This window comes from Bos indicus, chromosome 8, assembly GCF_029378745.1.
Source record: "Bos indicus isolate NIAB-ARS_2022 breed Sahiwal x Tharparkar chromosome 8, NIAB-ARS_B.indTharparkar_mat_pri_1.0, whole genome shotgun sequence".
NCBI lineage: Eukaryota > Metazoa > Chordata > Mammalia > Artiodactyla > Bovidae > Bos > Bos indicus.
This window is the reverse complement of record NC_091767.1, coordinates 26,561,773-26,588,990: the sequence shown is the minus strand read 5'-3', so window position 1 is coordinate 26,588,990 and position 27,218 is coordinate 26,561,773. Positions and strand designations below refer to the sequence as shown.

At 40.9% G+C, this 27,218-nt stretch overlaps 1 protein-coding gene across 2 annotated transcripts in view; it reads left to right on the top strand.

The window, feature by feature from the left end:
* SH3GL2 (SH3 domain containing GRB2 like 2, endophilin A1) overlaps positions 1–27,218 on the top strand; it is a 225,890-nt gene that overhangs the window by 167,561 nt on the left and 31,111 nt on the right. For both annotated transcript variants that reach the window (XM_070794497.1, XM_070794498.1), the window contains exon 3: positions 16,244–16,316. In XM_070794497.1, coding sequence (XP_070650598.1) covers positions 16,244–16,316 — 73 coding nt within the window. The remainder of the gene's footprint in view (positions 1–16,243; positions 16,317–27,218) is intronic.

Here is a 27,218-nt window from a genome sequence, read left to right as displayed (position 1 = left end):
TGCTGTCTGCATGAAGGATCAAGCAGAAAATTCCTAGATGCTTTCTGCCCTGTCTTTTTCAGTTTTTGTTCTGAAGAGTTCACTGATGAACAAAGCAAATTTTTGTTTTGTACCTCCTTTGAGGCAGGCTTGTGGGATACATTAGTAAACAGGATAGATAAGGTTCCTGACTGAATTAAATTCATAATCTAGTGGGGAAAACACACTTTAGACAATTACTGTCCAGTGTGGCAAGGGTAATGAAACATGGCACTAGAGAAGCTTGGAATGGAGGAAACTCACCCACATAGGGTGGTCAGGGAAGACTTTCCTGATATTTAAGAATATAAAGAACAAGCAAGAGTAAGCAAAGCCCAATGTGTTTCTAGTAAAGGAAACAGCAAGAGAGGACCAGACACATTGGAGTTCCTGAAGAAAAGATGAGTGGCCCAGAGACTGGAATCTTGTGAAATAGACTATTCAGTGTTTAGATAAAGCAGCCAAATAGCTGGTATTTCTGGCCAAGTTTTTGAGGTGGACCTCACTGATAGACAGAGATCTGATAGACAGAGCGCCTGATGAACTATGGACGGAGGTTCGTGACATTGTATAGGAGACAGGAATCAAGACCATCCCCGTGGAAAAGAAATGCAAAAAAGCAAAATGGCTGTCTGAGGAGGCCTTACAAATAGCTGTGAAAAGAAGAGAAGTGAAAAGCAAAGGAGAAAAGGAAAGATATAAGCATCTGAATGCAGAGTTCCAAAGAATAGCAAGGAGAGATAAGCCTTCCTCCGTGATCAATGCAAAGAAATAGAGGAAAACAACAGAATGGGAAAGACTAGAGATCTCTTCAAGAAAATTAGAGATACCAAGGGAACATTTCATGCAAAGATGGGCTCGATAAAGGACAGAAATGGTATGGACCTAACAGAAGCAGAAGGTATTAAGAAGAGGTGGCAAGAATACACAGAAAAACTATACAAAAAAGATCTTCACGACCCAGATAATCACGATGGTGTGATCACTCACCTAGAGCCAGACATCTTAGAATGTGAAGTCAAGTGGGCCTTAGGAAGCATTACTATGAACAAAGTTAGTGGAGGTGATGGAATTCCAGTTGAACTATTTCAAATCCTGAAAGATGATGCTGTGGAAGTGGTGCACTCAGTCTGCCAGCAAATTTGGAATACTCAGCAGTGGCCACAGACTGGAAAAGGTCAGTTTTCATTCCAATCCCAAAGAAAGGCAATCCCAAAGAATGCTCAAACTACCGCCCAGTTGCACTCATTTCACACGCTAGTAAAGTAATGCTCAAAATTCTCCAAGCCAGGCTTCAGCAATATGTGAACCACAAACTTCCAGATGTTCAAGCTGGTTTTAGAAAGGGCAGAGGAACCAGAGACCAAATTGCCAGCATTTGCTGGATCATGGAAAAAGCAAGAGAGTTCCAGAAAAACATCTATTTCTGCTTTATTGACTATGCCAAAGCCTTTGACTGTGTGGATCACAATCAACTGTGGAAACTTCTGAAAGAGATGGGAATACCAGACCACCTGACTTGCCTCTTGAGAAACTTGTATGCAGGTCAGGAAGCAACGATTAGAACTGGACATGGAACAACAGACTGGTTCCAAATAGGAAAAGGAGTATGTCAAGGCTGTATATTGTCACCCTGCTTATTTAACTTATATGCAGAGTACATCATGAGAAATGCTGGACTGGAGGAAGCACACGCTGAAATCAAGATTGCTGGGAGAAATATCAATAACCCCAGATATGCAGATGACACCACCCTTATGGCAGAAAGTGAAGAGGAACTCAAAAGCCTCTTGATGAAAGTGAAAGAGGAGAGTGAAAAAGTTGGCTTAAAGCTCAACATTCAGAAAACTAAGATTATGGCATCTGGTCCCATCACTTCATGGGAAATAGATGGGGAAACAGTAGAAACAGTGTCAGACTTTATTTTTGGGGGGCTCCAAAATCACTGCAGATGGTGACTGCAGCCATGAAATTAAAAGATGCTTACTCCTTGGAAGCAAAGTTGTGACCAACCTAGATAGCATATTGAAAAGCAGAGATACTATTTTGCCAACAAAGTTCCGTCTAGTCAAGGCTATGGTTTTTCCAGTGGTCATATATGGATGTAAGAGTTGGACTGTGAAGAAGGCTGAGTGCCAAATAATTGATGCTTTTGAGCTGTGGTGTTGGAGAAGACTCTTGAGAGTCCCTTGGACTGCAAGGAGATCCAACCAGTCCATCCTAAAGGAGATCAGTCCTGGGTGTTCATTAGAAGGACTGATGCTTAAGCTGAAACTCCAATACTTGGGCCACCTGATGCAAAGAGTTGACTCATTGGAAAAGACCCTGATGCTGGGAGGGATTAGGGGCAGGAGGAGAAGGGGGTGACAGAGGATGAGATGGCTGGATGGCATCACCAACTCGAGGGACATGAGTTTGGGTGAACTCTGGGAGTTGTTGATGGACAGGAAGACCTGGTGTGCTGTGATTCATGTCCAACGCAGAGTTGGACATGACTGAGTGACTGAACTGAACTGAGCTCACTGATAGAATAAGGATCCTCACTGATAGGAGATTTAATATGAGAGTCCTGAGCCCTGACCTGAAGTCTGGGAAGCCAGCCTTTTACACTGAATGCCTGACAGCCACTTGCTTCCATTGGACTGAAGTCTGCATTGGTCTCTATTTCTCATCTCTGGATGGTTTGAAATACCACCTAACCTTCAGCCAAAGCTAGGCCACTGCTGTTCATAGTTTTTGAAACAGAATTCTACCCATCCTTCTTTTACAGCATCTGGGGCTCTAGAATCTGACACACCTGCTCAGAATAACTTGGCTTTGACTCCTCCTTCCCCGTTTGTATTGGAGTTCCATCCCCATCTTTATGAGCAGCCCCATGGGTCTGTTGATTTGCACCAATCTTGTCTACACCCAGTCTTCCTTCATCCCCCTTATCCTCTCCCTCCCCTCCTCCCCTACCCTGGAGGGAATATATAATATGCCACTCGATCAGAGCCCTGTCATTAGTGACAGGTTAGGCTGGTATTATATTTAGGAATTTAGGACTAAGGAATCAGAATTGGAGTCCTGCTTTCAGCCTCTGCCAGGACATAGGCAATAAGCCCAGTAGCCCACTGCCAAAGCTGAGACTAACTTTCTGTTTCTTAAAAATGAGACTAAAAAGAAGAAATTTGGAGAATAGACTTTATAACTGAATGACTAATTAGGGCTTTGAATCCATACCAATCTTGCAAAGTAATAGGAGTAAAAGAACATCTTATAAATATTCTGCTTCAGACAAAGACCCACAGATGTCCCTCTAAGTCTGAAAAAGGAAAGTTAGTCGCTCAGTTGTGACCAACTCTTTGCAACCCCATGGACTGTAACTCACCAGGCTCCTCTGTCCATGGAATTTTCCAGGCAAGGATATTGGAGTGGGTTGCCATTTGCTTCTCCAGGGGATCTTCCTAACCCAGGGATTGAACCCAGATCTCCTGCATAGCAGGCAGATTCTTTACTGTTTGAGCCACCAGATAACACCGATTTCTCCTATTTCCTAGAAAATAATGAGTTTCTGAAGTTTTTATTTCAAAATCTAAATATTTCTGTAATGAAGTTTTGTTGATTGAAGAACACACCTGTGGTTTTGTATTTGGACTTATACCTAGGTAAATTGAGAGATTTAGATTTCAGTGAGATGTGGAAATTATTTAATTCCACTTTATTCCACTTATCCTTTGTCTTATCTGTGGTTCTGTGCCAAGTTTTGCACTCTCCACTCATGTTAAAATTCACATTAAAGGTAGAGACTTATGTGGTAATCAGAAAACACCTGGTTTAAATTTAGACTCCCAAACTGTGCCTTCTGTTAATGTGTTTATTACTCACAGACAGATTTTTACTCAGTGTTCCCAAGCCTGCAGAAGAATCACCTCTCCATGGTTGGTTTTCTGATCATCAAGCATTTAGAATAGAGAACCTTTGTTCAGCTGTGTTCTCAGGGGTGCAATTAGACAACAAAATGAGATAGATTAGAGGTTTGCATCAAGCAAGACTACTGGAAAGAGAACTGGTATTCCTAGTTTCCCAGCAACCCCACTGCTGGGCATACACACAGAGGAAACCAGAATTGAAAGAGACATGTGTACCCCAATGTTCATCGCAGCACTGTTTACAATAGCCAGGACATGGAAGCAACCTAGATGTCCATCAGCAGACGAATGGATGAGAAAGCTGTGGTACATATACACAATGGAATATTACTCAGCCATTAAAAAGAATGCATTTGAATCAGTTCTAATGAGGTGGATAAAACTGGAGCCTATTATACAGAGTGAAGTAAGTTAGAAAAACACCGATACATATACTAACGTATATATATAGAATTTAGAAAGATGGTAACGATGACCCTATATGCAAGACACAAAAGACACACAGATGTATAGAACAGCCTTTTGGACTCTGTGGGAGAAGATAAGGGCAGGATGATTTGAGAGAATAGCATTGAAACATGTGTATTATCATATGTGAAACAGATCGCCAGTCCAGGTTTGATGCATGAGACAGGGTCTCAGGGCTGGTGCCCTGGGATGACCCTGAGGCATAGGATGGGGAGGGAGGTGGGAGGCGGGTTCAGGATGGAGAACACATGTACACTCATGGCAGATTCATGTCAATGTATGGCAAAAACCACTACAATATTATAATTAGCCTCCAATTAAAATAAATAAATACAATTTTTTTATAAAGCCACCCTGACCACTCTCCTGCTGAGATGCAGTAAAATTACCTGTGTACCTCTTAGCCCGTGTAGCCTTCCCCTCGAGGAGCTGACTGGGTGGAATCCTTCCACTGTACTGTCTCTGCAGGAACCCTGCTATCACCATTTCTGTCCTCTTCGTAGTTGCCTCACGTGAAATTGTTTCTTTGTGAGTTTTCAATAGTATCTGCTGCTTACAAGCTTCCTCAAACATTGTGTGGATTCCTCAAAAATCCACTGTGTGGATTTTTTTATTTGAAAAGCTTCAGATTTTTTGGCAAGAGTGTTGCAGGAAGGAGAATGCCTTCCAAGGCCCAAGAGTGGGCTCTTGTCTAACACTCGGAAATGAACTGTCTGAGGAGACACACAAGCTGACAAAGCAAGAGACTTTATTGGGAAGGGGCAGCTGGGCAGAGAGAAGTAGAGTTAGGGAACCCAGGAGAACTTCTCTGCCATATGGCTTGCAATCTCAGGTTTTATGGTGATGAGTTTAGCTTTCAGATTATCTTTTGCCAGTCATTCTGACTCAGGGTCCTTCCTGGCAGTTCATGCATTGCTCAGCCAAGATGGATGCCAGTGAGAAGGATTCTGGGAGGTGATAGGACCACCTTTTGATCTTTCCCAAATTCTTCTGGTTGGTGGTGGCTTGTTAGATCTGTGTTCCTTACAGAGGACCTCCTGTCGTGTAAAATAATGCATGCAAATTGTTACTGTAGTGCCTGGCCAAGGTGAGTGGTTTCAGTCAATGTGCTTCCCCTAACAACAGGGAATACTGGAATTTAAGGGACCTCTGGTTTCCTCACAGATTTACATCAGTTGATGCAGTGATTCTGTGTGTGTGTGATTATGTTCATTAATTCACATGAAATATCTATAAATGCTTCTATGTGACAGGCATGCTGCCGGACACCAGGAATACAAAGATGATTAAGGTGCAGTTCCTGCCTTCAAGGAGCTTTCAGTTTTGATAGAAGAAATAGGCACAGAGCTGAGTGTCTTACAAGACATGATGCTTAGTGTTTTAGAAAGTATTTTCACGGAAGACCTAACTCAGACTGGGTAGATCCAGTGGAATGTTTCTAGAGGAGAGGGCACTTGAGCTCAATTCTGAAATTTTCTCTTGTTTCTGTGTACATGAGTTATGTAAAAGTCCAAACCAAGGAATACAGTGTCTCCTTTTTCAGCCTGAAAAGTATCATAGGAAATCCCTGCTGTTGAAACTAAGAGAATTAACTTAGGCAGGTTGATAAGGAGTCCAAGCCTAAGGTCCCTTTCAGAAGGAGGTGAACATTGTTTCTTTTTCACATTATTTTGCTTTAGACACATAGGTCTCTTAGCCAGCAGTATCTCTTGCTCAAGGACATGCTTTTTTTGAGCTCAGAATGTATGTTATGGGAGAAGGTCTGGGTAGAACTTCCACAGCCTTGAGCTCTGGAATAACCTGTTCCTTCTGGCTAATCTTGTGCCGATGTCATCCCAGGATGTATGTTATGGGAAAGGGTATGGGCAAAATTTTCACATCCTTGAGGTATTTTTTCTGTTCTTAGCAACTAGCAGAAAAGTATATAATGTTCTGCTTAAACTAGCAAGGCAGGTACTCTCCTACCCCCTTCTGATGTCTATGTCAGAAGCTTTTTCTATCACTTTCACTTTAAATAAAAATCTACACAAAGCTCTGAGTGACTGAGACTGTCTTTGGTCCTGGAGTTAAATCTGCCTTGGAGACCACCAATCTGGCAGCACCATTCACCATAAGCCATCATCTTTGGGGCTCATCCAGGATCCTAGGACAAGGTATAGCTATCACTGTCATCTTGGGGGCTCATTCGGGATCCCAAGACAAAGTATGTCTATCATCTTGGGGTTAAGCTAAAACTATCATCTTGGGGGCTCATCTGAGATCCCAAGACAAGGTATCAGGATATCTTATCACTATCATCTTGGGGGCTTGTCTGGGATCCAAAGACAAAGTGTAGCTACCATCTTGGGGGCTAAGATAAAGCTATCAAAACCAGGAGTCCTCAAGTTGAAAGCATTGCTATAGACCATTTTAATGACAATGGAATTTATCTGAAGGGGCAGCCTCAAGTTTTTTTTTAACTTTTTATTTTATATTGGAGTGCATGCTCAGTCACTTTAGTCATGTCTGATTCTGTGCAGCCCTATGGACTATAGCCTGCCAGCTCCTCTGTCCATGGGATTCTCCAAAGCAAGAATACTGGAGTGAGTTGCTATGCCCTCCTCCAGGGGATCTTCCCGACCAAGGGATTGAACCCATGGCATCTTCTGCATCTCAGGAGAGTCTTTACTGCTGAGCCACTGGTGAAGCCCTTATATTGGAGTATAGCCAATTAACAATATTGTGATAGTTTTAGGTCAGTTGCACCCCACTCCAGTACTCTTGCCTGGAGAATCCCATGGACAGAGGAGCCTGGTAGGCTGCAGTCCATGGGGTCGCTGAGGGTCGGACACGACTGAGCGACTTCACTTTCACTTAGGTCAACAGCAAAGAGATTCACTCAGCCATACATATAAGGGTAGCCTCAAGTTTGAAGACAAGCAGATTTGGGAAAGAATGGAGCAATTGTCATTCCTTATAAGAGTGAGAGAGTGTATTGTTTGCAGAGCATGCTGTGGAGATGCTCTATAGGAGAAGGTCCATGGCCATTATCTCCATATATAATTAGTTATTGGGTAGAGAGGGGCTAGATCCTTCTATTAAACCCCACGTTATAGACTAGCATTGATGAGTAGAAGCTATAGGAAAACAGATTCAGGCTTAACAGAAGAAAGAACTTACTGCTGTCAGAACTTTTTAAATAAAAAAGAGCCTTGGGAATTACTGAATTCTCCATCACTGCCCATGTTTAAACAGAGGCTAAACCCACAGTTCCCGTATTCCGTATGAAGCACACTAGTTGCCATCTCCTTTGAGTGGTGTGGCAAGTAATTTGTTACTAATAGTGTCATTTGGGGCTCCTTGGTGGCTCAGTTGTTAAAGGATCTGCCTGCAATACAGGAGACTGCCTGCAATGCAGGAGATGCAGGTTTGATCCCTGGGTCGGGAAGATCTCTGGAGAAGGAAATGGTAACCCACACCAGTATTCTTGCCTGGGAAATCCCATGGACAGAGGAGTTTGGTGGGCTACAGTCCATGGGGTACAAGAGTTAGTCATGACTTAGTGACTAAACCACCACCAATAGTGTCATTTTTAATAATGTCCTTCTTACTTGGATTCCAGTGATAGATCTCAAGGGAAAAGAGTAGAGTCCCAGCAAGCATGCTCAGGGTTTTACACATCCCTGAGCATACCTGATGCTGGGAGGGATTGGGGGCAGGAGGAGAAGGGGACGACAGAGGATGAGATGGCTGGATGGTATCACTGACTCGATGGACCTGAGTCTGAGTGAACTCCGGGAGTTGGTGATGGACAGGGAGGCCTGGTGTGCTGCGATTCATGGGGTCATGAAGAGTTGGACGTGACTGAACAACTGAACTGAACTGAGCGTACCTGTCATATATGTGAATGTCTTCATGGTGGTGTTAAAGGAGAAGGTGTGGATTACTGTACTGAGACACTCATTCCCTGGTATGGAATTATAGGATGGATGGGACCCCCAAACACGATGAGCTTTAAAGATATTTTTCTGCTTATCCTGAAACAGCTTCTTCTCAATTAAGTGTTTTTCATATATTCCCAAGCCAATGTTCATTAAAGGTAAATGCCTAAGAAGGTTAGCAAAACCAAAAAAAATACATTGAGGTAATCCTGGCCTAATGTGTTGTTTATTTATTTATTTTTGTCAGCACACAGTTTATTAATCAGGCTTTCCGAATACATAAGGTAACTGCTGTAAAGCACAGCAGTCTGGAGAAGGTACACTAATTCTTCCAAGTCAGGAGGGAACTATTAAGACACCCCCTTAATGGACCAGCCTGCATCTCACTGCCAGACAAACTTTCCCAGGATGCTGTTTTCATCAGGTTTCTGTGGCTTGTTTAGTTATGTGTTCTCCTTCAGGTCCTTAGTACTTTAAGTGGGTGTGTGTACATTCTTAATAGGTACATTTTCTTAACTTCAGTGACAGAAAAATTAAGAATTTGAAATACTTTCATGTTTCATATAATATTTTAACATTTCTTTTGTGTAAACACTGTAACTTACCCCATGTCCAAGTGGATGCCTGATTCATCTGTATATCACTACACCCACAATTCATCTATTGCTCACTAGACCCACAAACTGTGTTCCATTTTAAGGTGTCCATTTTTTTTGTCCTTAAATTCTGCTACTGTGTCCCCTGTGACATCATCTGGTATAATGCTGTATAATCTGGTATAATGTTGTCTGATGGTATGAAGTCATATCTTTCAGTCCTTTTGTTAGTCCACAAAAAATGCTGCATTTTTCACCTATGCAGCCATTTGTGTTCAGGAAATGCTGACTGTTCCTTTTCCAATGGGGGCAGGTCATGTTCAGGTGCCTCAAAACAAAGGCCCCATCTAGTCAATCTGGTGCTTTTCAGTTCTCTTGTATCTTGTCTCTGAAGACTGAGGCAGCTAGTGGAATGATGGGCATCCATAGATTCAGCATGGCATGCCTTTGTGAAAGTACAATAGAACCTCAGCACAGGAGCAGCAAACATTTTCTGTACATACATTGGGCTTTGAGCCAGAGGGCATTTGTGGTCTCTTTTGTGGCTCCTCACCTCTGCTGCTGAAGAGGAAAAGCAACCACTGATGGTGCTTAAATGAAAGAGCATGGCTGCATTCCAATAAAATTTACTCAAGGACACTCAAATTTGAATTTCACATAGTTATTATATGCAGCAAAATAGTCTTCTTTTGAATTGTTCCAACTATTAAAAAAAAAAAATTGACAGATAACAGCCCAGATTTGGCCTGCTGGCCATAGTTTTCCAACCCTTGTTGCAGCATGAAGAAGGAAAATGTGATAGTGAGTAAGAGGGTTGAGGGAGTTCTTTCTCTCCCTACCCACAATTGTAAATTACAAGGCTGGATAGTGGAGGAGGAGGAACCTCCTAATGTATTGAGAGTTGCTAAAATCTTCGTATTGAAAAGACTGAAGTAAAAAGATCAGAGGAATATGTGCCTATGCTTTCACTTTCAGGAAAACAGTTGGCCAATTCAGTCCTTCTGGCACTCTCCCTTAGAAACCTTAACCTTTGGAACTCTTTTCATTCCCATCATAACCACACAGATCATTTGAATACATTTGCCATCAGATGCCTTAAGCTCTGCCATAGAGCCAGCAGAAAACATGTGTTTTCATCCTGTCACACAGGTAGCCTAGACTTTCAGCCTGTTTTTTTTTTTTTTTTTTCCTGCCCTTACCCTTTGACTTCATTTTCATGACATCGAGTGCATAGTTGTTGGTTGGTAATACTTCCAAGACCTCTGTGTACAGCCATACAAGTCTTGCACTGTACAATTCCAGAGGACTTACTGCAGAATAAAATACTACTTAGCCACATACTAAAATCTAAGATGTGTTAAAAACTCAAGTTAGCCAAAAGGATGTGGTACATATATACACATGGACAGGCATCTCTAAAATAGGAGTTTTTTATGGTAATTTGAGGCCATGATGACAGCATAAGAAAAAATTGTTTTCCTCTATTAATCACAGTAGTTACAAACTCTTTAAAACTCAGTAATCTGACTACCACTGAAGTGGAAATGATTGAATATTGAAAAACAAAGCTGAAAAATAAAATCTTCTGGTTATGGTTTGGTTTCTGATTATAAAAGAGAAGGAGGCTTTACCCTACCCATGAAAGGTTGACTTAATAGATATAGTAAGTTATGGAAAAATTTTGATTTGAGGACAGAGCCCTTCAACACAAAACAATGAAGTTCTCATGAACTTAATTGATACCTGGTATTCTACCATCAAAAAATCAATTCCTTTCATTCATACTTAATGTATTCTATGTGCTTACCTTGGATAGGAGGATGCACTCATTTTCAGTAGTCATTTACCCTGTAGACTGAACCATGCGAGTTGATAAGAAGAGAATTTCATGGAGGAGTGTAGAGAGGGCCTCCCTGCACCAGCTCTCCATGTGGGGAAAAGGATGCAACAGAGAGAGGGCATGGTGACCTGCTGAGTACAAATACCGACCGTTCAGAATTTCCCAAGGATGGACTGTAGGACCAAGATTTTTATTTACAATTAAGAGTTTAAGAACTTGCAATGTTCTTGGAAGTTAAATTAAAACTTTCCTTCTCTTACTTGAACAAAAAGTCTATGTTTCATTTTTCTTTCTTAGAGCAGTGAAACCTACCACCATGCCTGGCCCTCTGTTGACATCCAGTGAATGCCTCTGGGAAAAAGTAGGATTCATAATTCAACCTTTTTTTTTTTTCATTTTTTATTTTTAAAATTAATTTAATTAGAGGCTAATTACAATATTGTGGTGGTTTTTGTTATACATTGACATGAATCAGCCATGTGTCCCTCTGTCCCGAAAATCCTTCCCACTTCCCTCCCCATCCAGTCCCTCTGGATTTTCCCAGTGCACTGGCTTTGAGTGCTGTGTTTTGTGCCTTGAATTTGGACTGGTCATCTATTTCACATATGGTAATATGCATGCAATGCTATTCTTTCAAATCATCCCACCCTTGCCTTCTCCCACAGAATCCAAAAGTCTGTTCTTTATATCTGTGTTTCTTTTGCTGTCTTGCATATAGGGTCATCATTACCATCTTTCTAAATTCCATATATATGAGTTAATACACAGTATTGGTGTTTTTCTTTCTGACTTACTTCACTCTGTATAGTAGGCTCCAGTTTTATCCACCTCATTAGAACTGACTCAAATGTATTCTTTTCAATAGCTGAGTAATGTTCCATTGAGTATATGTACCACAGCTTTCTTATCCATTCGTCTGCTGATGCACATCTAGGTTGCTTCCATGTCCTAGCTATTGTAAACAGTGCTGCGATGAACACTGGAGTACATGTGTCTCTTTCAATTCTGGTTTTCTCAGTGTGTATGCCCAGCAGTGGGATTGCTGGGTTGTATGGCAGTTCTATTTCCAACTTTTTAAGGAATCTCCACACTGTTCTCCAGTGTTCTTGCCTAGAGAATCCCACGGACGGGGGAGCCTGGTGGCTGCTGTCTATGGGGTCACACAGAGTCGGACACGACTGAAGTGACTTAGCAGCAGCACACTGTTCTCCATAGTGGTTGTACTAGTTTGCATTCCCACCAACAGTGTAAGAGGACTCCCTTTTCTCTACACCCTCTCCAGCATTTATTGTTTGTAGACATTTTGATAGCAGCCATTCTGACCAGCGTGAGATGGTACCTCATTGTGGTTTTGATTTGCATTTCTCTGATAATGAGTGATGTTGAGCATCTTTTCATGTGTTTGTTAGCCATCTGTATGTCTTCTTTGGAGAAATGTCTGTTTAGTTCTTTGGCCCATATTTTGATTGGGTCTTTTATTTTTCTGGTATTGAGCTGCATGAGCTGCTTGTATATTTTTGAGATTCATTATCAGTTGCTTCATTTGCTATTATTTTCTCCCATTCTGAAGGCTGTCTTTTCACCTGCTTGTGGTTTACTTCACTGTGCAAAAGCTTTTAAGTTTAATTAGGTCCCATTTGTTTATTTCTGCTTTAATTTTCATCACTCTGGGAGGTGGGTCATAGAGGGTTTTGCTGTGATTTATGTCAGAGAGTGTTCTATGTTTTCCTCTAGAAGTTTTATAGTTTCTGGTCTTACATGTAGATATTTATTCCATTTTGAGTTAATTTTTGTGTTCAGTTCAGTTGCTCAGTCATGTCCAACTCTTTGTGACCCCATGGACCGCAGCATGCCAGGCTTCCCTGTCCATCACCAACTCCCGGAGCTTACTCAAATTCATGTCCATCAAGCTAGTGGTGCCATCCAACCATCTTATCCTCTGCCATCCCCTTCTCCTCCCACCTTCACTCTTTCCCAGCATCAGGGTCTTTTCAAATGAGTCAGTTCTTTGCATCAGGTGGCCAAAGGATTGGAGGTTCAGCTTCAGTGTGTCAGTCCTTCCAATGAATATTCAGGACTGATTACCTTTAGGATTGACTGGTTGGATCTCCGTGCCATCCAAGGGACTCTCAAGAGTCTTCTGCAACACCACAGTTCAAAAGCATTAAGTCTTCAGCGCTCAACTTTCTTTATAGTCCAACTCTAACTTCCATACATGACTACTGGGAAAGCCATAGCTTTGACTAGACAGACCTTTGTTGGCAAAGTAATGTCTCTGATTTTTAATATGTTGTCTAGGTTGGTAATAGCCTTTCTTCCAAGGAGCAAGCGTCTTTTAATTTCATGGCTGCAGTCACCATCTGCAGTGATTTTGGAGCCCAAAAAAGTAAAGTCTGTCACCATTTCCATTGTTTCCCCATCTATTTGCCATGATCTTAGTTTTCTGAATGTTGAGTTTTAAACCAACTTTTTCACTCTCCTCTTACACGTTCATCAAGAGCTTCTTTAGTTCTTCTTCACTTTTGTTTATGGTGTTAGAAAGTGTTCTAGTTTCATTCTTCATACTTGTCAAGTGGTTGACAAGTTTCCCCAGCACTGCTTGTTAAAGAGATTGTCTTTTCTCCATTGTATATTTTTGCCTCCTTTGTCAAAGATAAGGTGTCCATAGGTGCATGGATTTATCTCTGGGCTTTATTTCTTGTTCCATTGATCTATTATTTATGTCACTGTGCCAGTACCATACTGTCTTTATGACTGTAGCTTTGTAGTATAGTCTGAAGTAAGACAGATTGATTCCTCCATTTTCATTCTTCCTTCTCAAGATTGCTTTGGCTATTTGAGGTTTTTTGTGTTTCCATACAAATTGTGAAATTATTTGTTCTAGTTCTGTGAAAAATACCATTGGTAGTTTGATAGGGATTGCATTAAATCTATAGATTGCTTTGGGTAATATACTCATTTTCACTATATTGATTCTTCTGATCCATGAACATGGTATATTTCTTCATCTATTTGTGTTCTCTTTGATTTCTTTCATCAGTGTTTTATAGTTTTCTATATATAGGTCTTGTTTCTTTAGGTAGATTTATTCCTAAGGATTTTATTCTTTTCATTGCAGTGGTGAATGGGATTGTTTCCTTAATTTCTCTTTCTGTTTTCTCATTGTTAGTGTATAGGAATGCAAGGGATTTCTGTGTATTAATTTTATATCCTTCAACTTTGCTATATTCATTGATTAGCTCTAGTAATTTTCTGGTGGAGTCTTTAGGGTTTTCTATGTAGAGGAACATGTCATCTGTAATCAGTGAAAGTTTTACTTCCTCTTTTCCAATCTAGATTCCTTTCATTTCTTTTTCTTCTCTGATTGCTGTGGCTAAAACTTCCAAAACTATGTTGAATAGTAGTGGTGAGAGTGGGCACCCTTGTCTTGTTCCTGACTTTAGGGGAAATGCTTTCAATTTTTCACCATTGAGGATAATGTTTGTTGTGGGTTTATCATATATGGCTTTTGTTATGTTGAGGTATGTTCTTTCTATGCCTGCTTTCTGGAGAGTTTTTATCATACATGGGTGTTGAATTTTGTCAAAGGCTTTCTCTGCATCTATTGAAATAATCATATGGTTTTTATCTTTCAGTGTGTTATTAAATTGATTGATTTATGAAGAGTGAAGAATCCTTGCATCCCTGGGATAAAGCCCACTTGGTCATGATGTATGAGTTTTTTAATATGTTGTTGGATTCCGTTTGCTAGAATTTTGTTGAGGATTTTTGCATCTATGTTCATCAGTGACATTGGCCTGTAGTTTTCTTTTTTTGTGGCATCTTTGTCTGGTTTTGGTATTAGGGTGATAGTGGCCTCATAGAATGAGTTTGGCAGTTTACCTTCCTCTGCAATTTTCTAGAAGAGTTTGAGTAAGATAAGTGTTAGCTCTTCTCTAAATTTTTGGTAGAATTCACCTGTGAAGCCATCTGGTCCTGGGCTTTTTCTTGTTGGAAGATTTTCTATTACAGTTTCAATTTCTCTGCTTGTGTTGGGTCTGTTAAGATTTTCTATTTGTTCCTGGTTCAGTTTTGGAAGGTTATACTTTTGTAAGAATTTGTCCATTTCTTCCAAGTTGTCCATTTTATTATCATATAGTCAAAAAGGAAATAAAAATACACATAGAAACAAATGAAAATGAAAACATGACAGTCCAAAACCTATGGGATTCAGTAAAAGCAGTGCTAAGAAGAAGATTCATAGCAATACAAGCTTACCTCAAGAAACAAGAGAAAAATCAAATAAATTACCTAACTTTACACCTAAAGCAACTAGAAAAAAAAGAAATGAAAAACCCCAAAGTTAGTAGAAGGAAAGAAATAAAAATCAGAGCAGAAATAAGTGAAAATGAAACAAAAAGACTACAGTAAAAATCAACAAAACTAAAAGCTGGTTCTTTGAGAAGATAAATAAAATAGACAAACCATTAGCCAGACTCATCAAGAGAAAAAAAAAAAAGGAGAAGAGTCAAATCAACAAAATTAGAAATGAAAATGGAGAAATCATAACAGACAACAGAAATACAAAGGATCATAAGAGACTACTATTGACTGTATTTTTTTTTAATTTATGTTTATTTTATGCTGAATTTATTCCTGAGTCATGTGTTTTTCGTTCTTCAGTTTCTTCTGGGCCATCTTTTCCTTCTGTGTTACCTCCTCTTCAGGTTGAGGAGCAATTTGCTCTTTTCCAGTAGGGATCATCTCAGTATGGCAGGGAGTTGTCGTGTAGGGATTAATCCATCCATTAGCTCTGAAAGTCCAGGCCCTATCTTTGATTCTCTTCACCTGGGATGTGCTCAGTGCCAGGGACTCTACCTCAAAACCCTTAACAGGGAGGGACATTGTTCCCTGAATTCTTAGGAAGGTGAGGCAAAAAAATCACTGTATTTTGGGTGATGGCCCGTGTCCAGCCCCACTCTTTGGCCTGGGCACATCAGCCAACTCCAGCACTGTAATGATGGAATGGAATGCATTGCTTCTGTAAAATGACATCCTTCAGAGACTTGGTGGCTGTTTGGATATGCATACCCTCCATGGCCTGGCCAGCTTCACCAGTGTTCTTAAAGATTTGAACCTCTGGATGAGCAAGATTCTGTGGGGTTTCCTGCACCAAGTGAATAGTGAACCATTCTCAGTGACCACCTCAGACAATGTACAGTGAAAGGTGGCTGTATTAGCCTTATTTTACCAGGAGATAATGAAGCAATTTTGAAACATGTTTTCTAGCTTCCTCTCTGGCTAAATGGGCTTTCCAAATCTTAAAGGAACAAGCTGAATGCAAAGCCAGTGATCTGGCTTTTTCTGACAGCTCTGTGAGCCCCTCACCTTCCACTGCAGGACTCATCATTGCTCTGTTGAACCATCAGTGGTTGTGTATATGCTCAAGCAAAAACTTTGTTTCTAAAGCTAATAATTTGTTTGATTTAGAAATTTGTTTTGTCATTTCAGAAAGTGGATGTCACCAGCAGGGCTGTGATGGAAATAATGACGAAAACAATTGAGTACCTTCAACCCAATCCAGGTAAGGGGTCATTTTCTACATTCATGGCATCCCTCCAGGGACCTTCTAGTTACTCTTTGGTACACATGCAAAGTTTGGTGCACTTCTGCATGCTTGGTTCTCCCTTCTGGAGGTCCAGTGTCTTCAGGTGGAACATTTTGACTGGGGAGGGAGGACTTTTTAAGGCTCACACTGAAGTAACTGGAAGCTTCTGTGATAATTTATCTGAGTAGAGTGTAATTAACAATGTTGTGTGGACAGTGTGGGTGGCACATGATGTCAGGGTAGCTTCAAGCTGGTAATAACTGAACTTTCATGTGAAAGGGATTGTAAGGAAGAATTTTAGGGAGAATTTTTAGATAAACATAGTAAGGTACCAATGGTTGGAAAAAGTAGGAAAATTGAACAGCTTTTTTAAAATACAGAGGGTTTTTGTTCATACACACCACTGAAGTCTGTGGAGGGCTGTTCTTTGCCCTGATTTTTCTCCAAGCACTTTGTCAGTCAGCATTTGTTCTTGCTAACCTTAAGAGAAGGGAATTATAATAGAGATATTGGAGCTGTACCTTGAAAACAAGATCCAGGCAGACAAGGGGTGATCTCCCAGAGCACACAGTGTAGCAGAGCAAAGCAGCTTTATGTGATAGACCTCCTCACCACTCTTCCTGTAAAGCAGTTCCTAACTGTGGAGTATAGAAACTTGAAGCAAGGTTGAATATATTTAAATGAAGTGTATGAATATTGGGAAAACTGTTTACCTTGAAACTCGTTTCTTTGGGAGCTTCACGTTGAAATTTCTATATTTTTGATGGTGCTCAGGGAGGTGGCCCAGGCACTGTCAGCCCCAGTGTCTGGATACTGAGTACTAGTGGGTGAGAGAAAAGCAAAGGAAACACCTGAAATTAGAAGCGGTGGACCAGTACAGTCAGTGCTGACGGGCTTTCTACCACCTCTTGCTGCTGCCTGCAGCTTTCACTCAGCTTTCAGTGTTTTGAAGATGAACAAATTATGGGAATAACATTCTCAATGGTTTTTAAACTATATCAGAGCTGAGATTATTTGAGAAAGAAAAATACAGAAGTAAATGAAAAGCCATGAAAATATAGAAGTAAATAAAACACTATGGCATTTAACAGATAATGGACCAAATGGTTGGCAAATTAGGTAATGAATAACAAAAATGAAGTTTCTCATTTTTACCTGGAGTCTTTGTCATGCCCTCTGTATTCACAGAGTTGCAGGGACTCTCTTAGATGTCACATGTTCCTTAGTATTTAAACAGCTGTGATGTAGGTCAGTTCTGAAATGAGAATTGCTTGCCCTGTCTTACCAAAGAAGTCATTGTTTAGGGCAGGGTGTTTTTTGTCTTTATCTTTGAATAGGACCTCAAAGTGTCCTCTCATTTCCCAGGATTTACACATAAATGGTGCTAAGATTACTTGATCTTACTGTTGTTGTATTAAGATTAAATATAAGCAAGAGGAGGGAAAATATAGTATTTATTCAGCATTAGTGCATTTTCAATATGTTGCTAGTTATATACATTGTCTTCTCTGTAATTTTCTGATATAAAAAGCAAACACAGTTGAATGATTCAAATGTAGGAAAGAGGCTAAAAAATCCATAAACACAGATCCTTAGTCTGTTTTCCTGGGTATAGTGGAATTCGGTGTAGGGAGGTGTGCTGTATTGAATAGGATGTTCCTCAAAATCCAAGGTAACCCAGAATCTCCAAATGTGACTTTATTTGAAAATAGCATATTTTGAGATAGAATCAGTTAATTATCTTGAGATGAACTCATTCTTGAGTTATAGTGAGCCCTAAATCCAACAACTAGTGTCCTTATAAGAAGAAGAAGAAAAAAAAACAGAGAGACACAAGACCGAAGGCCCTATGAAGACAGAGGTCAAGATTATCGAGTGATGTCAGGAGCCACCAGAGTTGGCAGTGGTGAGGAAGGGGTCTCCCAGAGAGCCTCAGAAAGAACCAGCCATACTCACACCTTGATTTCAAGCTTTTTGAAGTGTGAGAAAGTAAATTTCTGTCATTTTAAGCCACACAGCTTGTGGCAGTTTGTTATGACAGGCCTAGAAAACTGATTTAGTAGGCTAGCCAAACGTTCTTCAGGAAAAAACAAGGGCCAGAGAACTTAAGAAACTTTACCAAAGTCACACACCCAAGAAGGGATGTAACCAGGGCTGGAACCCAGGTCTGACTGCTCCCTGAGCCCAGGAACTTCCCATTGCGCAGTCTTGCTTCTGAGAAGAATGAGTTCTTTGTCTAGATGCAGAGGGTCTTTTAGTTTCAAAGTGGATAACAGAAGTCCAGAAAGGGAACACACTGTGGGGTTGAGGCTTATTTTTATTTTAATAAAAAAGATAACAGGAAGAGGTGATTGGGGGAGATTTGAATTTTTAGAAATGACTTATTTTTAACAGAATCTTGAATGTGCTTATTATCTACCAACATATTGCTTTTATGGCTACTTAAAAATAGAATGAACATCTGACACCAAGGAAGACAATTAAGGTCATCACCAGGCAATCACAAGTTGATACAAGTGTCACCTAAAAGGGTCCAGAACAAAACAAAATTCCATATGCCCATTCTATAGAATTTAATGTGTTTAATTGGCTTATAAGAGGTATGACTTACTTCCTCCACTAATTTCTTGCCCTGAGAGCAGACCTTAGCTGGAGCTCCTGGACAAGGGGGCTGATCTAGTACACTTGTTCAGACCCAGTGTCCTTGCAAAGAGGACACAAGAATGCAGCCACCACCACAGGTCCCCAGTGCTTGGGCACAGAAGAGCAGAACATTCCCAAACTTGTGCTGTTGAATGAATGCTTTGAGCACTCAGCCTCTCTGTGACCCCAGAAATTGGGTCACTGGATCTCATGTGGATCACTGGCTTCTGGTCTTGAATAAGAACGATTAGGTTGGGGTCAGGAGAGAGGGCTTATGCAAAGTAACAGGTTTACCTGCACAGGCCCATCTGTGGAAATGAATGCTTTTTAAGGGTATTTTGAGAGTATCTTGTATTAGATTCATACTCCAGAATGCATTCTGGCTTCCAGATCTTGTGGTTATGGGCACACACATCTGTTACAGACTTGAAACTTAGTTCCTGCTGACACGATGACCGAAGAGAGTGGGTTACTTCTTGTGCATCTGTAGCTGTGCTCTGTGTAGGCCCTCCATCTGCTCTTGACCACCTCCAGAGTGATATTTTAAAAGGCAGATCTGCTCATGTCGTTGTCTTGCACAAAAGCCTTCGATGGCTTTTCTCTGCCTTTAGGAGTTTGTTTTCGTTTGCCTACTCTGTAAGGTCCAACTGTTTTGTGTGCTTTACCTTTTTTTTTTTTTTTAAACAAAGCTTAAAGGGCCCTCCCTATATAATCAACCTCCCCTTTCTCCTCTGCCTTGCCAGGCAAACAGGCCCCTCAGGTTTAGCAGGAGGGTCATTTAGAAGTCTTCCTGGACATCTGACTACATTAGCTTCCCAGGCCAATGACCCTTTTGTGATCCCCACTGCTTCTCCCTGGTGACACATGCCACACTTAGTGTAATTGTGTGGTGTACGTGTGCTTTGGTTTGTCCTCCCCAGTAAGGACAAGACTCTGCCTGCCTTATTCCCACCCCTTGCCCCCACCCTTCCCCACCCATATCCCCAGCACCCAGCTCTGTTCCAGGCAGCTCATGACACTGGAATATTTGAACAAATGAATCATGGAGCACAGCTGATAGCCAATGGCTAATGTGATAAAACTGCTGTAATACAAAGGGGAGAAAGAAAAACTCCTTTCCCCAGACCATCAGCTCTACTCATATAACCAACAAGTTTATCAAATGCATTTATTTATTTATTTATTTTAAATTTTATTTTATTTTTAAACTTTACAATATTGTATTAGTTTTGCCAAATATCAAAATGAATCCGCCACAGGTATACCTGTGTTCCCCATCCTGAACCCTCCTCCCTCCTCCCTCCCCATACCCTCCCTCTGGGTCGTCTCAGTGTACCAGCCCCAAGCATCCAGTATCGTGCATCGAACCTGGACTGATGACTCGTTTCATACATGATATTATACATGTTTCAATGCCGTTCTCCTAAATCTCCCCACCCTCTCCCTCTCCCACAAAGTCCATAAGACTGATCTATACATCAGTGTCTCTTTTGCTGTTTCGTACACAGGGTTATTGTTACCATCTTTCTAAATTCCATATATATGCATTAGTATACTGTATTGGTGTTTTTCTTTCTGGCTTACTTCACTCAGTATAATAGGTTCCAGTTTCATCCATCTCATTAGAACTGATTCAAATGTATTCTTTTTTAATGGCTGAGTAATACTCCATTGTGTATATGTACCACAGCTTTCTTATCCATTCAACTGCTGATGGGCATCTAGGTTGCTTCCATGTCCTGGCTATTATAAACAGTGCTGCGATGAACATTGGGGTACATGTGTCTCTTTCAATTCTGGTTTCCTCAGTATGTATGCCCAGCAGTGGGATTGCTGGATCATAAGACAGTTCTATTTCCAGTTTTTTAAGGAATCTCCACACTGTTCTCCATAGTGGCTGTACTAGTTTGCATTCCCCCCAACAGTGTAAGAGAGTTCCCTTTTCTCCACACCCTCTCCAGCATTTATTGCTTGTAGACTTTTGGATCACAGCCATTCTGACTGGTGTGAAATGGTACCTCATAGTGGTTTTGATTTGCATTTCTCTGATAATGAGTGATGTTGAGCATCTTTTCATGTGTTTGTTAGCCATCTGTATGTCTTTTTTGGAGAAATGTCTATTTAGTTCTTTGGCCCATTTTTTGATTGGGTCATTTATTTTTCTGGAGTTGAGCTGTAGGAGTTGCTTGTATATTTTTGAGATTAGTTGTTTGTCAGTTGCTTCATTTGCTATTATTTTCTCCCATTCTGAAGGCTGCCTTTTCACCTTGCTAATAGTTTCCTTTGTTGTTTAGAAGCTTTTACGTTTAATTAGATCCCATTTGTTTATTTTTGCTTTTATTTCCAATATTCTGGGAGGTGGGTCATAGAGGATCCTGCTGTGATGTATGTCGGAGAGTGTTTTGCCTATGTTCTCCTCTAGGAGTTTTATAGTTTCTGGTCTTATGTTGAGATCTTTAATCCATTTTGAGTTTATTTTTGTGTATGGTGTTAGAAAGTGTTCTAGTTTCATATCAAATGCATTTACTTTCTTACAGAGACCTATGCAATTCTCAACGTAGTAGGGTTAGATAACAGAACCACGTTTGGGCCCCTACCCTCTGAGACTCACAATCTTAATAGCACAAGGTACATATACTCTGAAGAGAGCTTCCCAGAGGCCTTCACAGCTAAATGCTTTTGGAAATCTGGCTAACTGATGAGGTAAGGACAAGTGAGTAGGGTCACAGGTCTGCAATGCTTAAAGGACAGAGAACAGAGAGCTGTGAAGTCTTCCAGCTTGGACTGTGAAATTACTCTGACAGGAACAGTGTAAACCAGTACAGATTCCCAACCTGCTTAGATAAGAAGTAATTTGAACTCAAAAAGTCCTGTGTATGTCTACTGACTGTGAGGCCCTATTCTCATGATATCTAAGCATATGGATCATCAGAGAAGCTATAAATCCATTTTCTTATGTGAGTATTCTGATACCTATGGCAGGCATGCTAAATCAGCAATGTCCAATAAAAATAAGATGCAAGTCACATGTGTAATTTGAATTTTCTAGTAGTCATTTTTTTTAAATAGTCATATTAAAAAAGTAAAAAGGAAAGGTAAAATTGATTTTAATGATATTTTATTTAATCTGGTATATCCTAAATTTTAACCAATATTAAAAATCATTGGAAAATTTTACTTTTTTCCTTATACTAAGTTTTGAAATTTGGTATATGTTTTATACATACTGAACATATCCTTTTGGACAGTGCTTAGTTGTGGGCTCAGTCACTCAGTTGTGTCCAACTGTTTGTGACCCCATGGACTGTAGCCCACCAGGCTCTTCTGTCCATGGGTATTCATTCTCCAGGCAAGAATACTGAAGTGAGTTGCCATGCCCTCCTCCAGGGAATCTTCCCAACCTAGGGATCAAACCCATGTCTCTTGTGTCTCCTGCATTGGCAGGTAGACTCTCTACCACTTAGCCAACTGGGAAGCCCCTCCTTTTGGACTAGCCACATGTCAAATTGCCAACATCTGTTGGATCATAGAAAAAGCAAGAGAATTCCAGAAAAACAGCTTCTGCTTCATTGACTACACTAAAGCCTTTGAATGTGTGGATCACAACAAACTGTGGAAAATTCTTAAATACATGGGGATACCAGACCACTTTACCTGTCTCCTGAGAAACGTGTATGCAGGTTAAGAAGCAACAGATAGAACCAGACATAGAATAATGGGCTGATTCCAAATTGAGAAAGGGGTATGTCAAGGCTATATACTGTCACCCTGCTTGTTTAACTTATATGCAGTGTACATCATGCAAAATGCCAGGCTGGATGAAGCATAAGCTGGAATGAAGATTGCCAGGAGAAATATCAATAACCTCAGATATGCACATGATACCACCCTTATGGAAGAAAGTGAAGAGGAACTAAAGAGCCACTTGAGGAAGCTGAAAGAGGAGAGTGAAAAAGTTGGCTTGAAACTCAACATTCAAAAACCTAAAATCATGGCATCCAGTCCCATCAGTTCATGGCAAATAGATGGGGAAACAATGGAAACAGTGAGAGACTATTTTCTTGGGCTCCCAAATCACTGCAGATGGGGACTGCAGCCATGAAATTTAAAGACGCTTGCTCCTTGGAAGAAAAGCTATGACCAACCTAGACAGCATATTGAAAAGCAGAGACATTACTTTGCTGACAAAGGTCCATAGAGTCAAAACTATGGGGGTTTTTCCAGTAGTCATATATGGATGTTAGAGTTGGACAATAAAGAAGGCTGAGCACCAAAGAACTGATGCTTTGAACTGTGGTGTTGGAGAAGACTCTCAAGAGTCCTTTGGACTACAAAGAGATCAAACCAGTCAATCCTAAAGGAAATCAATCTTGAATATTCATTGGAAGGACTGATGCTGAAGCTGAAGCCTAATACTTTGGCCACCTGATGTGGAGAGCTGACTCATTATAAAAGACCCTGATACTGGGAAAGATTGAAGGCAAAAGGAGAAGGGGACAACAGAGGACCAGATGGCTGGATGGCATCACTGACTCAATGGACATGAGATTGAGCAAGCTCCAGGAGACGATGAAGGATAGGGAAGCCTGGCGTGCTGCAGTCTGGGGGGTCACAAAAGAGTCAGACACAACTGAGCGACTGAACAACAACATGTCAAAGCTCGTAGTCCAGTGGTTCAATAATGGTCAGCACAGGACTAGATGGTTCACCATTCAAACTCTGTATTCTACTTTGATATGTGTTTGACATTTAGTTTCTTGGTTAATGCGTATTGACGGTTGCTTTTTTCAAGATAAATAGACTCTTGATTTTGGATCAAGATATCTTTGATTTGATGTCCATTTTTTCTCAGCTTTCTGCAGATCCATTTTCTGGCACTGTAGTGGAGAACTTCCCATGACATAGAACATTAGGTATGCGGGATTGCCTGTGTTTCCTTCCCAGCCTTAGCAGAGTGGTGATGACAGAAGACCTTTTTAGTTTGCACCGAAAGGTTATTCTGACCCTGATGTCATCATGCTGTATAAACTTCCAAGATGCGTAGATTAAAAGCAGTTGAAACATGAAAAACATCATGCCCCATCGAGATTTGGTTCTCTAGAGAAGTGCTTTTCCTGTGAGTGCTATACATTCTAGGGTTCTCCACATGCCTGAGGTTGGGACATTAAGTCAGAGTCATTAAATGTCTATTCAGAACTTTTTAATAATAATTTCAAATCTCATTTGTGGAATCTTGCCTGTAGAAATAAAAGTTACCTCTATTAATTGAAAAATGTCTGATTAATCCCTGGAAAGCTATTACATCAAATTATTGTATTTCTTCCCCATGGGCCACCCTCTTAGTCATCTCCTTCCAAAGATGCATAAATACAGTGATTATGCAGTAGAGCTGAAAATCAGTACATGCATTGTTTGGCATGCACGCCTTCAAATGCTTGGCTCCAGTACACGGTGAATTTGCTGTATTTCGTGGAGGACAGGACCCAAGTCATGTTCACCACTTTGTCTTTCAGGGCTCCTGGCATCATGCCTGCTGTGTTGTTTGCCCTCAACATGTCTGTTGAATAAGCACACAAATGAATATATCCATCTTCCACTTAAAGAATAAAGAGTCTGTACTGAGTCTCACAGCCAGAGTTTTAGCTTTTCTAAATCCTGACACTGAAAAATAATGAAAATGCATGAGGACACATTACAACAGATTACTTGGCACTGACTGTTTGCTCTTCCTGGAATGCCCACCTGCCCCGTGTGTGAGCCCTGTCGTCTTAGTCATCCTTCCTCCCTCAGCCTAAATATCCCTCCTCTAGAGGCATTCCCTGAGTCCCCTGTCTGAGTCAGGGCCACTCCAGTGTCGTCATGATGCCTTCACCGAGTCCCCTCCACAAATCTCTCCAGTGGTTCCCCATTTAGAATAACATGGAAAGGTGACATAGATAACATGATCCTCTAACCTCATGGTAGGTTAGCGGATCCAAGGATCTGACTTCATTTCCTGTAATCCTACCAGTTTCTGTCTTAGTGCATTCACGTCACCGTCCCCAGCCTTTGCGCTGCTCCTCCCACGCACTTAGCACCCTCATGCTGGGATTGCACCAGACCTCCTGCCTGAACCTCTTGTCTCCAGGTCTTCCCAAAGTCTTCACTCAGGTTTCTGCTCAGATATCACCTTATTTGTGTGGCTTTTCCAACCATCTTGTCTAAAACATTTTCATTCTCAGCCATTTCCCTGTTTTATTTTCTTTCAAGGCCCTTGTTACTATTTAAACTTTTATTCTATATTTACTTGGTAAGGTGTGACTTATCTCTGCAACTAAAATTCAAGTGGCCTGAGTGTAGGCTTGTTGTTTGTACATTGTAGTCAAAAAGCTGGTTCTTATTGTTTATTGTTCTTATCAAAATATTTACCTGTATAAGTTTTCATTTGTTCAGTATCCTGATTGCCTTCATTCTTACTCCCCTGTCTTATGTTTCCCACATAGCAGCCAGTTCATTCCATTCCAGGTGTCAATCGTGTCTGTGGTTCCTCTGCTTGTTATCTTGCAGTGGCTTCCCATCGAGCTGAGAAGAGACTTCTTGGCTGTGGGGCCTTGGCTCTTGCTTGGCCCCTAAGCCTGGGTTGATGTCCACTCTTACTGATTTGTTGCTGATCCTCAGCCGTGTTCTGCTCATTCCTGCCTCAGGGCCTTTGCACAGGAAGTGCCTCTGCCTGAACCACTCTTCTCCTGGCCCCTATTATAGCTGTTCTTTCTTGTCATTCCACCTCCCTGTACAGTCCTTCTCTGGCCACTCTATTTGAAATAGCCCTTCCTGATTACTCTCAGATCCCCTTCTAATATTCTATCAAAATTTTAAATTGTCCTCTATTTTACCTTAAAAAAAAATTCCACTGATCACCCACATTTCTGCAGAATATAATCTCCACAAGAGTAAGGACATTTTCCTGTTTATTATCCCTAATATACAAAGAGTGCCCTCATTATTTATTGAATGAGTGTGGTTTTTCTCTCCCACTGTACCATAAACTCATCAAAAACAAGAAATATGTCTATTTGTGTGTGTGTGTGTGTGTGTGTGTGTGTGTGTATAGATAGATAGGTAGATAGATAATACCTAGCACCTAGCATAGTAGTTGGAGAAGGCAATGGCACCCCACTCCAGTACTCTTGCCTGGAAAATCCCGTGGACGGAGGAGCCTAGAAGGCTACAGTTCATGAGGTCGCTGAGGGTCAGACATGACTGAGCGACTTCACTTTCACTTTTCACTTTCATGCGTTGGAGAAGGAAATGGCAACCCACTCCAGTGTTCTTGCCTGGAGAATCCCAGGGATGGGGGAGCCTGATGGGCTGCCGTCTCTGGGGTTGCACAGAGTCGGACATGACTGAAGTGACTTAGCAGCAGCAGCAGCATAGTAGTGCTTATTTGGTGCTTAATTTGCTGAATGAGAGAATCAAATCATGTTAGTTATATTTAAGCTTCATCTATAGGAGTAGCTAAACTTTCTGATGGAGTCATGGTCTGCAGACCTGAACAGGCTGGAATCAGAGCCTGTTACTCTGTATATATAATACCTACTTGGTGTCATGCACAGTTAATACATTTCACAGTTCACAGTTGCTTTAGAAAAAGTACAAAAGTGCATATAATCTCACATTTAAGAGATTAAACATTGGTTAAACTATTAAACAAGAGCTGAAGCTATTGACACCACATTCATATTTATATAGATAATAGTTGTGCCTATTTTCCGATTAGAAAATTGAAGCTTCAAGAGAGATTAAATAATTTGTCCAAAGTCTTGCAGCAAAGGAACCAGAATTCATATTCACATATGACTATCTCCTTAGTCCATTTTGTCTTCATTGTTATATGCTACAAAATATGAAGCCACATTCAATCTTGCCGTGTGTGTAGAATATACTCTAGAAAACTGAAAGTGAAAGTCGCTCAGTTGTGTCTGACTGTTTGTGAGCCCATGGACTATACAGTCCATGGACTTCTCCAGGCCAGAATACTGGAGTAGGCAGCCTGTATCCTTCTCCAGGGGATCTTTCCAACCCAGGGATCAAATCCAGGTCTCCCACATTGCAGGGCCCACCCTTCTGAGCCACCTTTTGAAGCCCATACTTTAGAGTGGCCCCTAATGATTTCATTCTGGGTAATCTCTTCTTTCGGAGAAGGCAATGGCACCCCACTCCAGTACTCTTGCCTGGAAAATCCCATGGACGGAGGAG